The sequence below is a fragment of the Bacillus rossius genome, chromosome 6 (genome assembly GCF_032445375.1).
Source record: "Bacillus rossius redtenbacheri isolate Brsri chromosome 6, Brsri_v3, whole genome shotgun sequence".
In the NCBI taxonomy this organism is placed as follows: Eukaryota; Metazoa; Arthropoda; class Insecta; order Phasmatodea; family Bacillidae; genus Bacillus; species Bacillus rossius.
The window spans coordinates 43,666,917-43,682,501 of record NC_086334.1 but is presented as its reverse complement, the minus strand read 5'-3'; the positions used below and the strand labels follow the sequence as shown (position 1 = coordinate 43,682,501).

The 15,585-nt window shown below is 37.3% G+C and overlaps 2 protein-coding genes across 9 annotated transcripts in view; one reads left to right on the top strand and one right to left on the bottom strand.

The window, feature by feature from the left end:
- LOC134533107 (trithorax group protein osa-like) overlaps positions 1-5,199 on the top strand; it is a 132,651-nt gene extending 127,452 nt beyond the window's left edge. For all 8 annotated transcript variants that reach the window (XM_063370358.1, XM_063370362.1, XM_063370366.1 and 5 more), the window contains one exon: positions 4,105-5,199. In XM_063370358.1, coding sequence (XP_063226428.1) covers positions 4,105-4,127 — 23 coding nt within the window. In that variant the 3' untranslated portion in view covers positions 4,128-5,199. The remainder of the gene's footprint in view (positions 1-4,104) is intronic.
- Positions 5,200-10,023: 4,824 nt separating this feature from the next.
- On the bottom strand, positions 10,024-12,725 carry LOC134533111 (uncharacterized). The gene is made up of 2 exons (XM_063370370.1): positions 12,567-12,725; positions 10,024-12,481 (listed from the first exon to the last, which is right to left on the bottom strand). The coding sequence occupies exon 2, from the start codon at positions 12,441-12,443 to the stop codon at positions 10,413-10,415; it is 2,031 nt and encodes a 676-aa protein (XP_063226440.1). The 5' UTR covers positions 12,444-12,481; positions 12,567-12,725; the 3' UTR covers positions 10,024-10,412.
- Between the last annotated feature and the right edge of the window lie 2,860 nt (positions 12,726-15,585).

Here is a 15,585-nt window from a genome sequence, read left to right as displayed (position 1 = left end):
GACAAGCATGGCCATTCTTTTATATAGTTTGGTCGAAAGTTCTGAAGAATAACGTTCTTTTTTTTTTTTGACCCAGATACACATTGTTCTGTCACACGCTTCATTTCTACAACCGGCACTGAAGAACACAACACTATCGAACAACATAAAAAGGTTTCATGTCTGTACACACGACAAAAACACTTTGATGGAAAAAATGGCTTTCAAGAAAGTAAACAACACAAGACAGGTTAGCCAAAGTACCGTACAAAAATTATCGTGATATAAGTAGCTAACAGACGAAAAGTCCGAGAATATGTACTAGTTGTATCGTACAACGGACGTAATACCGTACCATTTCTATTACAAAACACAACAATTAATCTACTTATTTCGACAGTACATGCACACATTTATCAGTTCCGTTATCTGCGCAACCATGTGATGTATTCGAACTGCGTTCACGAAACACGCACACCAGAAACGGAATTTTTTTTCCGTTACCCAGCAGCACAAAGCCTCGTTTCCGTAATAAACCAGCGATGTTCCGTAATTCCGTAATATTGTGTTAAATCCGTAATAATAACGGAAAATCCGTAATGGTTGGCAGGGAAATATAAATGACACAAAAAATTCCCGGTTATTAAAAAAATTCCCTGACATTTCCCTGATAATTCCCGATCAACGTGATTTCCCTGATAAATCCCGGTTTTCCCGGTTTTCCCGGTGAGTGGCCACCCTGTTTATGAGCACCAGTTTAATAACAAAGTGGTTTGGAACCCACTGTATTTGGACCATCCAGTTAACTTAAAATCTGGTCCACAAAACGAAGGCTGGCAAAAACCAGTGCAATATAATCATCCTTTCACTTTTGGTCTCCATTCTTCATAGCAGAGTAAACTGCCTATAGTTGATATACCTTTATTGAAAATTTTTACAAGATCTGCTTGTAATTTACTTACTATATTCATCCACCGTATTTAAAGTGGCCAGCCATTTTTAAACGTAGCACTTATAATAACATATTAAGAGAGTTTGTCCCGTACCAGGTTATTAATTTATATTTGCATTCAACTTGAATACTTTTTGAGTAGCTTAAATTTCACAAAACAAAATGTATATTGCCCAATTTTTGCATAAGTTATGTAGTTAGTTGCCAAAGTCACATTTTTAGCATTTTTGTGCATTACCGATAAGGAGATTTAAATAGATCACAGAATTTAAACTTTTTAGGTTTAAAGACAATGGAAATGGCTATTTTATGAAATGGTTTAGTTTCAATTCAGAAAAATGTAAGTTTTACTGAAAGAAATTAAATTTGCATTATAAAATATACAGTATCAATGCCTTTGAACCTAAGATGTTTCAGCTTGGTAATCTATGTATTAATTATTATCAGTACTACACAAAAATGCTAAAAATGTGACTTTGGCAACTAAATACGAAAAAAATTATACAAAATACTTTTTTGAGTGTGTTAAGCCACTCAAGTTTACCAGTTTAACAGTGTTCAACGTAAATATTAAATAATTAGCCGAAATGGAACAAACTCTCTCAAGTTGTTGAGTTACTTCTCTCGAATTTCTATAACTTGACGGAGCGTACCGATGCAAACCTGATTGCGTTGAACCATAAGCAGTTACTTTTTTCAAAGGTAGATTCCAAAAGAGATCAAATAAACATGAATGGACTGTGTTTACATGAGGAATCTATTAGATACATTTATTAACTAACATCACTAATGTCTTAACAAACACACTGAATCATTGAAATAATTTTTTTTTTGTTTGAATGTTCTTTACTCCATTATAAAAGGCCAGGTTTCATTGTCTCTTGTCAACTTCTTTCACCGCAGCTCAGAGATCTGCTATCTTCACGTTTTTCGCCAGTCAGCCAAGATGGGGACAACAGTTCCAGGTTTTCGCTTCCCAAATAAACTTGTGTCAACTTGGAATCAGTTTGTTGTTAAAGTGAAGTTTTGATGTGATGTGATCTTAACACTTTATTTCTGTGTCAGTAGTCCAGATTAGCTTCACAGTAAATGGAGGTATAATGTGCAGAGGAAAGTAAAAGCCCATAGTGCAAGTCTAGGCGGTGTGGATTATACCGGACGAGGGCTATGAAGGTTGAGGAAAGAGGAGCAGTGCACGCAGATGGAAAGAAAGGAAGAGATGGGCGGTAACTGAAGCATTCCGTACTGCGTGACTGCCAGTTAGTGTTCGCTTTCTACATCTTAGAATACTAAACAAGGTTCAACTGGAGACACATCATCATATGGAACATTTAGTGCCTAAATTAATACCAAATTCATAGTTTTTTTTTTCTGCACATATATTGTCAGTACTGAAAATCTTTTGAAATTATTTTTAAAGTTGTTTTTCTGTCTAATTTTTTGTGACTTTGTATATATAATTTTTTATGGTAGATCTAGTATGAGTATCACATCATTGGAGCACAATTCCCTGATGTTTTCAGGATTTACACAGATGACCTCAAATGCTTGCAAGTTCAATTTATACATACTTTACGTAGTGTTCAAGGATGTACTTAGGACATGTAAGATATGTTTGCAAAAATAAATAAATATAAATAAGTTTAGTGCGGGAACTATAGGTGCAAGATCTTCCATGGCTGGAGAAATGGAAAGTAGTTTCATTTCGCGGGCAACGCAGCGCTGTGGAGACATGTGAGGTGTTGAACGATTTGATTGGCTTCCTGCATGTTGTCCGCCACTAACTGAAAAATGGCTGGAACTATCACGCCGTGCAACAGTTTGCTTGTTTTATTTCCTCTCTTGCCTGGCAACAGCGATGTGTTTTACGCTGCTTGAATGCTGGTGTTATTTGTTTTTGTGTTTATCATGTTTTCCTGTACATTAACCATTCAAATTGTTGTGTCTGGAAAGTCAGTGCATTTGTTGTTTGGAACAAATACATATTACATTTTTATTTGCCAGTGGACTTCTTTGACATTATTTGTTTGAATTTATTGGTTTCTGCTAACCCAAAATTCTAAGACAAATTTTATGTTGAAAATCACACATTTTCAACCAAGTTAATATTTTGTATTGTTTGGTATTTTTGAATGCTAAATCTAGAGACCTGACCTTTTTGACAGGTTACCCTAGACTTTAAAAAACAGCATCAAATTTATGTCTTCACTGCCATCAAGGTTTATGAGAATTGAAATTGTTTTCTGTTCTGTAAGTATAAAAAAAACCTTCAGATTTGCTCATAACATTGATAAACATTAATTTTTAATAGTTTCAATTTAATAATACCATGTTGGCACAAACATAAGTCTGCTTGCATGTAAATCAAAGTTTTCTGGAAGAGTGAACTTCAGAAAAAAATGTCCTTTGGACAGTTAAATTCACTTTTCAGCAAAATGTTTTTAATTATATACTGCAACACTAAAAATAATAAAACGCCATCAACTCACTCAGCATATTGATATTTCTTTACAAGAAGAACTGAACATGCTTGTATCAGCCGTATTTAACTACAACACCTTAGCTTTGTTTATGTCTTACGTAAGCACCTCAATTCTGAGGAAAATAATATACAAAATTTGAATTTATTATTCAGTTTTAATTTTATAAAAGTTCAATAACGTGATTATGTTTTCATGAACTCTATTACACATTCTCCAAGTTTTGGGCAGCAGTTATTTTTTCTTCCAAAGTTACATCTATTGGTTGGATGATAGTTTTTGACTCTAAATTTTAGTAATAATTACAGAATTCTATTCAGTCCAATACAGTAAAATTCTTAATCATTATACTGTATTGTGTTATAAACTACATCACAATAGTTTTAGCTACCATAATTGAAGAATAATTTTATAAGAAACAAAGAGAATACAAAAAAAAATGAATAGGAACATTAAAATGTTTGAGTATATATTGATCTTCGTGATGAGTTGAAAGTGTTTTAATTCATTTGGTGGTGTAATGTGTTTTACCCATGCTCCGTTCCTCTTATTGTCAATCTTCGCCGTGTTAGGATTTCAATTTCTTGTGAAACGAACATGCTGCAGTCAGAGGTGCTTGAAGCGTGTCCAGAGCGAGGTAGCAGCGTAGCAGAGCGAGGTAGCGGAGGGCTGACGCTGTTCTCTGTGTGACAGGTGCAGGGCAGTCTGACATGTGAGGCTCCGCGTCCCACGCCCGCTGCCCGAGGCAGGAACTGCTGGCATGAAACTCGGCAGTTTGTAGACGACTCTCAAGCTTTTTCGCCCCCTTAACTGTAAAAAAAAAAAAAATTGCTGTGCTTCTACATAGATATTTATTCTTAAAATATTATTTTCTTTGGGCTTTCCTCACTGATTTATCAGTTTTGTTTATTGTATTGAAAAGCTTCCTTTTCCTCTCTTTCCCAGACTGTAATTCTGTACATAAAGTGTGTTAGTTCAATTTTTTAATAGTGGACACCTCTCTGTTTTCCGCTGTCTGCATTTTTTATTTTGTGTAGTTTCATATAAGTTTATATTATTTTTACTGTCAAGATACATAAAGCTATGAAGAAAGATATTTGATAGCTCAAACATTACGTATTGTACATTAATTATAGGTTGCGCAAACTTTAATTTTGAATATTTTTATAGCAGCCTTATTGTGTAACTTTTACATGAATATTGTAATTCTGTTATCCACCCAAAAATTATACGTATTATGTCAAAATCTGTTCATTTTAGTTTAAATTGAAATTTGCCAGCAATTTGTAAATCGTAATCATCTGGGGGGATAGTAATTTTTTTATTAGTTTTTACTGCAGCTTATTAGGTGTATTTACGAGATTGTGATACAATAACCCAGCCAAATGCCAGAGCAGACATGCTAATTAGGTGAATGAGAATTTTTTTGCACGGAAACTCAGAATGTGGCGAAATGTGTACCTGTACAAATTAATGTTATATAGTTCCTTGTGAAATGGCAAGGCGTTAAAGGTGTGCTGTGGTTGTTATGGGAATTTGACTGAGTGCAGAAAAGCTGGATGAGTTTTTCTTGAACTTGCTACTGTGATAAAGGTTATAAAATAAGGCTGCAAAAAGTATGGTGTCTAAAATAGCTTAGTTGACTTTAGATTTGGGTTTACTGACTTTGTAAGAACTTATGAGCAATGTGTGAAGAGTTGATTGATGACTTTTTTTTCTTTTATGCTTGTGATATGATTAAAACCTTTTGTGTTTTCACAAGAACTCAATAAAATTTCTTTGAAAGAACTGGAGAGACACTATTTATTTTAATCTCGTACTCTACTCATTTGTACATCATCTCATTTGAGCCAGAAACATATCTGTGAAAAAGCAAAATGGTTCTGTGATAATGTTGTTAGTTATTTGTTTCCCTCTCCAAAAGCAAATTTTAACATTTAATTGTAAAATTTTGATAAAAGTTTATCAGCTAACCCAGAGGTGCCCCCCCCCCCCTCCCCCCCGAATTTTTTTGTGCCATTTTCTCAATGATTTTATAATATTATACTTTTTTAGTATTATATTTTGTCACATTTTGCATTAATTAAAACTAATTTTCTAATAGTAATAATTTTGGTCATATGCGTGTGTGCGCTTATTGTCGAAGCGGGGATAGGGACTATCCTGAACCAACAGATGCCAAACTGCTTTTGTTGAGGAAAGTTTGGGGTTGCCAATTTGATATACAAGATCCCTTTCAATTATCAAAGCACTAGAAACGTATTTTCACATTATAAGCTATAAGTATGTAAATGATATATATATTTTCTCGTCTTTTGACAACTCCTCCCCCCTTGACATTTTAATGACGCAGTCTGCGTCGTTACCCCCCCCTTGTGGGCACCCCTGGCTAACCACAAACAGCTTCGCTTGCGCAAATTTCAGGATGCTAATATTGTCACATTGTAAGAACAGTTTGCGATAAATTAAAAACACAAACCTTAAATAATAAAAATAAAATTTCAAAAATATAGTTTATAGCAGATTAACAATGGTGGAAAGTAATTTTGTACTATAGCTTAGAAATTTACTGAGGTTAGGTATATTTTGTAATTGTTTAGAAAAATGCTTTCACATCAAAAGCTTTTACCATTGGCAACAAAAGTGCACAGCAGGCATATTTACACCCAAAACGAAGGAATGACGGAGTCATTTATCTCAAAATTTGTCCCGCAGTATAAGAAACTTTGTCCTTATTAATATTTTTGATGATTAGACATCTTAGCTCTCTGTATACAGCATATGGTAGGAGTAATTTTGTGGAAATGGAACAAAGTCGTTTAACAGAAATTTGTCACAAAGATGGCGGATCCAAGTATAGTAAAATAAACCCCTATATAGTCACTTTCGTAAACATTAGGGGACATACAAAATGTATTTGTGTGCCAAAAACTTTGTGATAGTGAAACTACCCTAGAATATAAATATATTTGATAAACAAAAATAGTTATAGTAAAAAGTAATCACAGTTTTCAAAATACCTAAGAAAATTGACATTTCAATGAATATAATACATATTCTCCTTCTAAATTCCCAAGAGGCTTACTAACACAGCGGTAGAGCATGAACTTGGAAACCTCAAGAGGTGAGGTTCAATCTCATCACTGGAATTTTTTTTAACTTTTTTAATAACATTCTAATATAATAATAACAATAATAAAAGTTGAATGAGCTCAATAAGTTAAGGTTTGTTTGCAGGAAGTATTTACAGACTGATTTCAGTAATTCAAGCTAAAACAAAAATTACTTGAGATTAAAAACTATATGTTCCTTTGAAGCATACATACTTTACATACACACACTTGCACAAGATTTTTCTTGCTCATTAGTAACTAGAAAACTTACCTAGTGTAATTAATCTGTAAGCTACTGTTAACATATGATTGTTAGATTTGCCTAAATCAATGGGAACACAAATCACAAGACACTGTGAAAAGTAAAAAAATTAACAAGGTTTATGTTAAACTCATTTTCATAAAAAATCTTTGGAGGTATGATGTGCTATGATGTGATATGCCAAATAAGTATTGACCCCAACCCTCAGTGATTCCCTTGGGTCCACTGAAGCAGTCACTCGAATGTCAAACTGGGTGACTCTTCAATCCCAACACACAAAAAAAAATAATTCTTTACCAGATGCAATAAACATGCACGAAAATAACCATTTGCTGTACGAGTACTATCTTGAAGCAAAATAAAAACGTTCCTTGCAGAGGTTGGTTTTAGATAAATTTTTATCATCCTCTTGAAAATGTAACAATTTCCCCATACATTTGCATTTTTAATGACGTATTAAATAAAGTAACAATTTTTTGTTGATAAGTGGTATTTTAATTTAGCATGTTTCTATAAATGTATTAAATACATCAAAAATAACACTCCTTAAATTGCAGCAGTATGACTAAACAATTCACATATTTATTTTCATGAATTTTTTCAAAATAAAAGCTGATCTCTCTTGGCTGAGTTCACTAAGGGATCACCAGACGTAATAGCTTTGAGGTATTCAAGGAGAAACCTCATCCTCCAGGGGCTGTGTGTATGCAATCATCATAAAATCACCTACAGTACCACTTCAGATAATTAGAACATGTCTTACTGTCACAACAAATTGACCAAAATTAAAACCTTCTGTCAATTCCTCCAGCATTTCCCTAAGATTTAGCAGTGATGATTCAGTGTGCAAGGTATATTAACTTGGTCAATATTCTTATAGTATTATGACCTCATGTAGGAATATTTATGTGATGGTCTTTACATTTAGTAGTACTGGCTGTTAAAGTCTTGCCTTATAGAAATAATCTCTAGGATGGTAATAAGTTTCATAAGGCAAAAAAAAAATAAAGTTTTTTGTTACAAGCCAAATTTTTTTTGAAACAGCAAATAAGTATCAAATTTTAAGTGCTTGACTCTTGAATAAAATATTTATTCTCTTCAGTTAAGTAAGACCTTAGATTGAACAAAAGTAATGGAAATAAAGTTGTGCTAAAGTGTCAGGCATATTCCATAAAGAAAAAGCCTTCACAACTTAATTGCTAACAACTTAATTCTTGATGAGATGTCTTCAGTTAACAACATAAGCAATTTTTATTTTATTTGGGCTTTATACCTCATTGACAGCGAGATCAAAGACATATGCAATATCAAAGGCCCAAATCTAAAACAAAAGATTACTTCTGATATCACGTCTAATAACAGTACAAAATTATTATTTTGAATGAAAATAGCAGCACTTCACTTAGTGTGTGTGCAGTCCATTATTAATAAAAAGAAAAGGTGATTTACTTTTTACTATCCAGCCCCCCAACTTAAACGAAATCCTCACTCACATTCTTCCTTTGCTTTTGCTACTATGGTAACATACAAAAATTTTATACATTTTGTCCTTTCCTTTCTTCTCCCATACTCTGCTTCTAACCAAAGAAAAAAAAACTATTGTACACATTTACAGATACTAACTCAGTTAAGATCATCTGCTTTAACATGTTTTGATAAGACCAGTTGTTTCATCATTTTTAAAACATTACATAATCAGAGGCGAATATTCCATGACACCATGGAAACTATCGGTTCCCCTACAGTTGGGAGAAATAAAACTGCATTACAGCCTGAACTGAATATTCATATTATTTGAATAACTTTACTAATTTTCAGACAGACACCCTACCTACATTTTTGAGGCAAAAATGGTTATAAAAACATAACTTAACTGCACTCTTAAATGCTGTGATATATCATCTCTTGTCCACTTCTTACATCGAAACATAGGGATTGGCTATCCTTGCACTTTTAGCTTGTGCCCAAAACCAGAGCGCGATCAGATTGGGGAAAAATACCAGTGAACTGCCTCCCTTGTGCCAACAATAAACGAGTGTGTACCACGAATTGATCTGTTGTGCAAATGGAGTGATCTTAACTTATTTCAGAAAACAAATTTAAGATTCTCAAAATGAAAAATGAATTTTTGGAACATAGTGGGAAAATATAAATGCATCTCTTGGTTCATCTAGGCTTCGTGGATTATAATGTGCATGAGAACTGACAGTTTAGTTTGCTTCCTCCAGTCATCCAAGCCAGGGGCCTAGGCAGAGGGGAGGGGATTAGGGAAGGTTCTTTTCCTCACCCCTCAAATCCTAAAAAAATCTATCATTCTCAACCATCAAAAAGCAGCGGGAAAATTAATTTTATTCCCCCCCCCCCCCCCCTTTTTTTATGAAATGAAATTCTGAGTACGTTCCTGAGCCAAGCTGTGGAGGGTAAGTCAGGGAGTAAACATTGAATGGTAGTGGAAGGGAGCGGTGTGTGCAGGCAGGAGGGAGACAGAGAGAAATTTCTAGACGAACACAACTAAGCCAATTAACATTTCAGGCAGTGTAATTGTTTTGGAAACTTTTTGTTTTACATTGCGTGGTAGTGAGACATTTAAAGAAAAAAAAAATAACAATATTTTTAAGTGTAGTAGGTACCAATAATTGTAATTATTACTTACATCCACTGCTAAGTCTAAAGGCATGGAATGCAAAGGACTGTTAAAAGTAAAGTTTTACATCTTTTTCAAATAGTTTACTTGGTGGGGATAACAAAAACTATTTGCTTGGCATGTTTGATATTCAGTTATAAGAAGAAGGGGATGCAAGATATGTAAGAGTTTGGGTTTAGTTTTCTATTATTAGATTTATGTATTGTGGCATTGTATAGTTTTATCATCACAAAATAAAATAAGAAGTTCTATGCTTGATGGTAAAAAGTAGACTTCAGTAAATCTTTGTTTATTTTAATGTTAGATTCATGAGAGGATTTTTGTTCAAGAAACATGAAAGTCAAGTTTTTAACATCAAAAAATGTTTGATATTTAAAATGTTGGTTTCCCTACTTTGATATTCAGCACTGGAACACAAGAATACATCTACTAACTCTATACAACTAAGTTTGCTATCAAGGAATATTACTGTATCTATTATATTTTTGTCATATTAAATTATTACATAAACTAGGTAATTAGCATAACACCCCCAAGTTTAATGGTTTATCAATAGTGTTCCTATGTGAATAAGACAAGACTTAAAGCTTTACTTCTGGAGAAGAAAACCATTCATCAAAAATTTTATTCAAATCTTGAATTTACATGTTTATCAAATGCAACAACTGATTATGAAACAAATTGGGTAGCAATAAGAGAAAATGTGTGCTTAAATTTTGTTACTTGACCTTCTTGATGCATCAGATTTCAAGATCCTCCAGCAAGGAAACTACGAACAGTAACATATTGTCCGTACTGTAACATTACATACATTCTAGCAACAACAACAATAACAACAAAATAATAAATAATACACAATACAGTACCTTGGTACATAAGTACATCATAACACAAAGAACCTAAACAGTTCCTGACAGAGAAATATTTTCTAGCCAATAAACAGTTTCTCCCAGAGCTGAGCAGGAAGATGTCATCAGTGGCACTACTTTGAGTCCTCCGGTGCAGGCTGCAGGTTGAAGTTGTCCAGTTCCTCCGCCCCGAAGCTGCGAGGCGGCTGCGCAGGGCCCAGCTGGCGTAGCTGCTCTTGCAGCAGGCGGGCTGCGTGGTTCTTTTGCATGATCCTTGCTGGGAGTGGCATAATGGGGCGGGGCCCCATCAGCAGCTGGGAGGCAGGGTACACCACGCCCGACCGGGGGCTCTGCAACAGCTGGCAGTACGCGGGGCCCAGCTGCTCCGACGGCACCTTCGTCAAGACCCAGGCCATCGCTGGCTTTACGGCGGTGCCCTCTTTCTTCGGAGTGCCTGAGGTGGGGCTAGGATCGCATCTGCCATGGCCCATCAGGAGCGGGTCCTGTATGCACATCTTGAGAATGCATGCGAGCAGTTCCTTGTGTCGCTGCTGGAGGGCAGAGTTCTGCAGCTGTCGAGCCAAGTGGTCCAGCGTCATTTGGCCATTCTTTAAGCCGCTAAGAGTTGCCATGGCCTCCGTTCGACTCAGCATCTCGCTGGTCGGTTTGGCATTTTTTACCAGCAACTGTATGTCGAATGGCAGCTGCATTAAAAGAGCCCTTGGGTTGGTAATTTTGGGAGTGCTTTTTGTGTTAGCCTCCATTTTCTGTTCTGGCTGCAGCTGCGTTAAGTCCGGAAAGATTTCACGAGGACTCTTCTTCTGTTTGGTCTCTGCTGAAGTCACTGATTCTGGAGAAGATTCAGCATTTGCTTCAGGGATGTGGATGCTGGAGTAGTTAGTGGACAGTTTTGAATCACAATACTCAGGCATGGCTTTTGGTGACGAATGTTGATTAAGGCCTTCACTGGGCTCGGGTCGAGGAAGGTAGCACATGTTATTTTCAACCATGAAACATGTTGAAGGTGAATCTCCTTGGCCGCTGTGTTGCTTGGTCTGGATTTTTAGATTGCTCATGATGTTGGTGATGTCACTGGGTGCATTGCTATTGGATACTACTGATGAATTGTTCACTTTGTATTCGGGCACTAGATAGTCTTTTGTTGGTGAGATTTGCATTTTTGAAGAAGTAATGAAATACTCTTTCTTGGTGGTAACATTTAAATCTGTTGTCATAAACATGTCATTAGAACCTCCTTCGTTTTGATTAACACCATCTCCTTTTCCATTCTTTCCAAAGCTAGGTGAACTGAAAGAAGGAAAAATTTTAGCTGTACTAGCATTCTTAACTTCAGTCTGAAAGTCTTTGCTCGATACTTGAAATAAAGTATCACCAACCAATTGACAATTAGTTTGATTTTTTTCCAAATGATCTTTTACGTTACCATGATCATACTTTGAAAACCATTGTTTTTCCAACATTTTGGGAGCTATATTTTCATTTGAGCTAAATTCAATACTATTTTCAAATTCTTTATCATAGTTGACATTTTCCTTATTTTCATCTACAGGTTTAATATATTCTAGATCTTTTGCTGCAGGCTCAGTGCTTGTACTTTTTTCCTTACCAAAATGATCAACAGAAACTGTTTCATTCATTAGTATTTCATTTTTACTTTTGTTTTTGGTTCCGCTCTTATTCATGGACTCAGCATAGTTACTTTCTAAATGCTTATTTTGGTAGTGTTGATTCGGGAAACGATTTGGCCAAAAACTGTTAGGTTTGTTTCGTTTACTTTTAGGTGGAACTAAGTCTGGAGTTCCACAAATATTTACAAAATTTGGCCTTTGTGGAAAAAAATCACCTTCTTGATGTATCTGACTTCGAGATCCTCCAGCATGGAAAGTACGCATGTTCAATCTATGTTCATTTAATGGTTGTTGATACATTGTTACTATATCATAAGGTGGGTTACTTACGCAATCCTGGGGTTGTGAATATTTATGTTTATCAACAGAACTGGATGAGTGTTCTGCAAGATTCTTACATGATGCTGAAAAGCAATCTGGCATTTTTTTACATATTGGTTTTTCACCAATTTCCAACAATTTTTTCCTTGTGTACCTTATTTTAAATGCATTTCTATTTGCAGTTTCCTCATTCATTATTTGTAAACTCAATCTGACTTTCGTTTAGCTGAAACCTAAGTCAAATGACAAAATTAAATAGTTTTTGTGTCAGAAACAGAGTGCACATACCTCAAATGCCAATGAACTGTGAAGTCTTACGTTTTCTTTTGCATCTCATGTATGATGCAGGTAAAAATAACACTAATCGCTATAAAAACTTTTAGAATAGTTTTCCATTCTTCATTTTAGAACAATATTTCCAGAAAAAAATCGTGTTCTATGCAATTTGAATTCAAACAATGTAACAAAACTAATTGCATGTAGACAACATTATAACAATAATATTTCAAATGGGTAAATTATTTTATTTTTAAATATTTAAATTACGGAAAGATGTTGTTCGCTGTAATAAAAAAAATATAATATGAGTTTTTTTTAAATTAAGGTGTGGTATAAAAACAAATTTACGACCCTACTGCATCCTAACCTTTTCATTTAATTACATGTGTGTATAATTTTTTTAAACATCATAAAACACATTAAATGGCATTGTTCGTGTGGCCTTTTGCAATTTTGTACTCAAAAAGAAACCAAACAGTAACTAGACGATCTTGTTACCGGATGTAGCGCACAAAGCCAGAGGATGGCCACTTGTACTTAGGTGTCAGGGGCCATCTAAATCATTGAATTATGTGCTTGAATTGTGAACAGTTTTAAAGGACTATATTTTATGGAAGTAAATATTTTAGATGTAAGAAATTCCAAGTCGTTCTTACTAACCATCCCCAAATGGATTCAATAACTTATATTTTGGGCGTCACAATATGGCAAAGGTGGTGACGCCGACCGCCAATGCTCCTCTGTCGCATAGACCGCTATGCCTCATCAACGTCTCGCAAAAGCGTGTGCACCGAACGCGCCCGTGCGCGCAGCAAAGTGCAGTTCGTGCGACGAGGCGAACGCCATACAACAAGTGCTACACCGGCGCAAGGATCCGGCCGGGTGTGGCATATCCTTCCGCCGCACTACAACAAATTGTTATAATTATGTTTTTCCACAGGATTTTATTAAACATAATTTTTTATTAATTAATAATTCAGTCTTTGCAAAACCATGTTTCACTGTGCGATTTGTCCCGAACCTGGCCGGTTCAGTTTCCCGCGAAATTCACACGTTTCCGCGGGAGGGCTGGCGGGGGAGGGGGGTCGCGCGCGGCGACACCGTCAGTGTCCTTCGAGAGCTCACCCAGGCCGGCAGCCTGCGCGCAACGCGGAACCTTCAACCTTTGCATTCACCGACATGTAGTATTCAATAGTGTAATTTCTTTTCAACCTTTTACGTACAGTTCCGCGGTCGGCCTAAATTTACCATGAGGTACTTAACTTAATTCAATCAGTGCTCAAGATGAGTGTTCTACGTCATACGTAAGTACTGTGGGGAGATTATGTGGTTTTACGTCGGCGCTTCACGCCCAACCTAGCCTACCGGCTACTTAGTTTTGGCCCGCACGGGGCAGCCAGCAGGCGACACGTGCTATCAGACTTAATAACGATTCAGTCCCTGGGACACACCTAGACACCACGTAGAGTCGCCGGAGACACGGGCCTACGTGCTGCTAGCCCAGTTTATCAAGTGTAATGTATTAGCGAAATAGTCGTTCGCTCAAGTGTTATCTATAGTGTCAGGGTTTATGTATCACCGTCGTACGGCATTGCGCCGCCAAACTTAAGAACGATTCAGTCCCTGGGACACACCTAGACACCACGCAGAGTCGCCGGAGACACGGGCCTACGTGTTGCTAGCCCAGTTTATCCAGAGCTAGGTATTAATGTAGTGTATTGTGCATCAAGAAATCATGTGCCATATCAGAGTGTATTTTGTAATAATCGCATCACGTATACGAGTTCGCCCCTCACGTGCATAAAAGTCGTGAGCCGCCACTGAGGAAGTGAGCTGCGCGTGTGACTAGTCGCGTCGGGCAAACCGTTACGGCCAGAACGGGCAGCACCATGTATTGGGCTGTGCTGTATTAAATTCACCAACTATCTTCAGAAGCTTTGTGTTATTATTCAGGCGTCCCGAGTGGCCATAACAGCTCGGGGGGCCCTACTGCGTTGACCCCTACCTCTAGCCACAAGGCCGAACCTTCCCTGAGAACACGAACCGAACAAAAATCACGTCTAAATACTCAGAGGTAGCGGGGACGGCGTCAAATTGGCGCCCCACGTTGGGCGTAGTTCCTAGCGGGAAGGCTGGTTTATTACGTGAAATGTGTCCGGGAGGGCGCCAGGCTAACTCGGTGGTTAACCACGAGATGGGTCGGTGGGTACGAACAGCCCCTGCGTGGCCCACTAGGAACGGCGGCGGTGGTCATGGTGTTAGGGATCCCTAATTACTGATGCACTACTGGCCCTACACAGCATAGCACGCTGATCCCTAACTGGATTGGGGAGGTTCACAAATAACGTACACGGGTTTGCACTGTCGTCTACACGTCGTGCACGGAGTGTGCGGAGTGGACGTTTAATTAACGTTGGCAATTACAGTTACACTATTTACCTACACAAAGTACACTATGATTACCCTGGGCGCTCTTACGCGCCGTCACTAAAGTTAAGTCCTCATGCCAGTCAAGGTTGAGGGGGGTAGTTCGATTGGAGTCGGCCAATCCCGTAAATTGCGAACGGCGCCGCGCAGGCCCACTTGTGTGGACTGCAGCCCGCTATGAAATTAGTTAAAGCCTTCAATTTGATGTAGCCAGTGCCTGTGCACTTCGGCAGTTAACTGAATGTCTGTTATTGCGGGAGTCGGCCCGTGCCATATATTGCACTGCCCCGCGTAATGCGTTGTGCGGAGAGTGTTACGTTTACGCGGCTGGGATAGGCCCTACACCATAAATGGACTGGGCGCACACGGGGAGTAATTAAAAAAGGTTTTGAAGCGTGACTATATTTACCAGAATGAAATCAGTGTAGACAGTGGTTGAAGTCTCCCCATAGGACGTGCGTCCGTCCGTCCGTCCGTCCTGGTCCGCGAGTCGCTCTGTACTGGCGTCTGACCCTGGTGCGAGGGGAGGAGTGAGCATCCTGTCGCGCCAGAGTTTTTAAAGTTCCGTTATTCGTAAAATTTTATATTAATAACAGAATGTAAGTTGCTCTTAATTCACACATTAATAATT

Bases quoted from the DNA above. Each gene is read 5' to 3' on its own strand.
- LOC134533111 (XM_063370370.1), bottom strand. From the start codon at position 12,443: ATGAATGAGGAAACTGCAAATAGAAATGCATTTAAAATAAGGTACACA.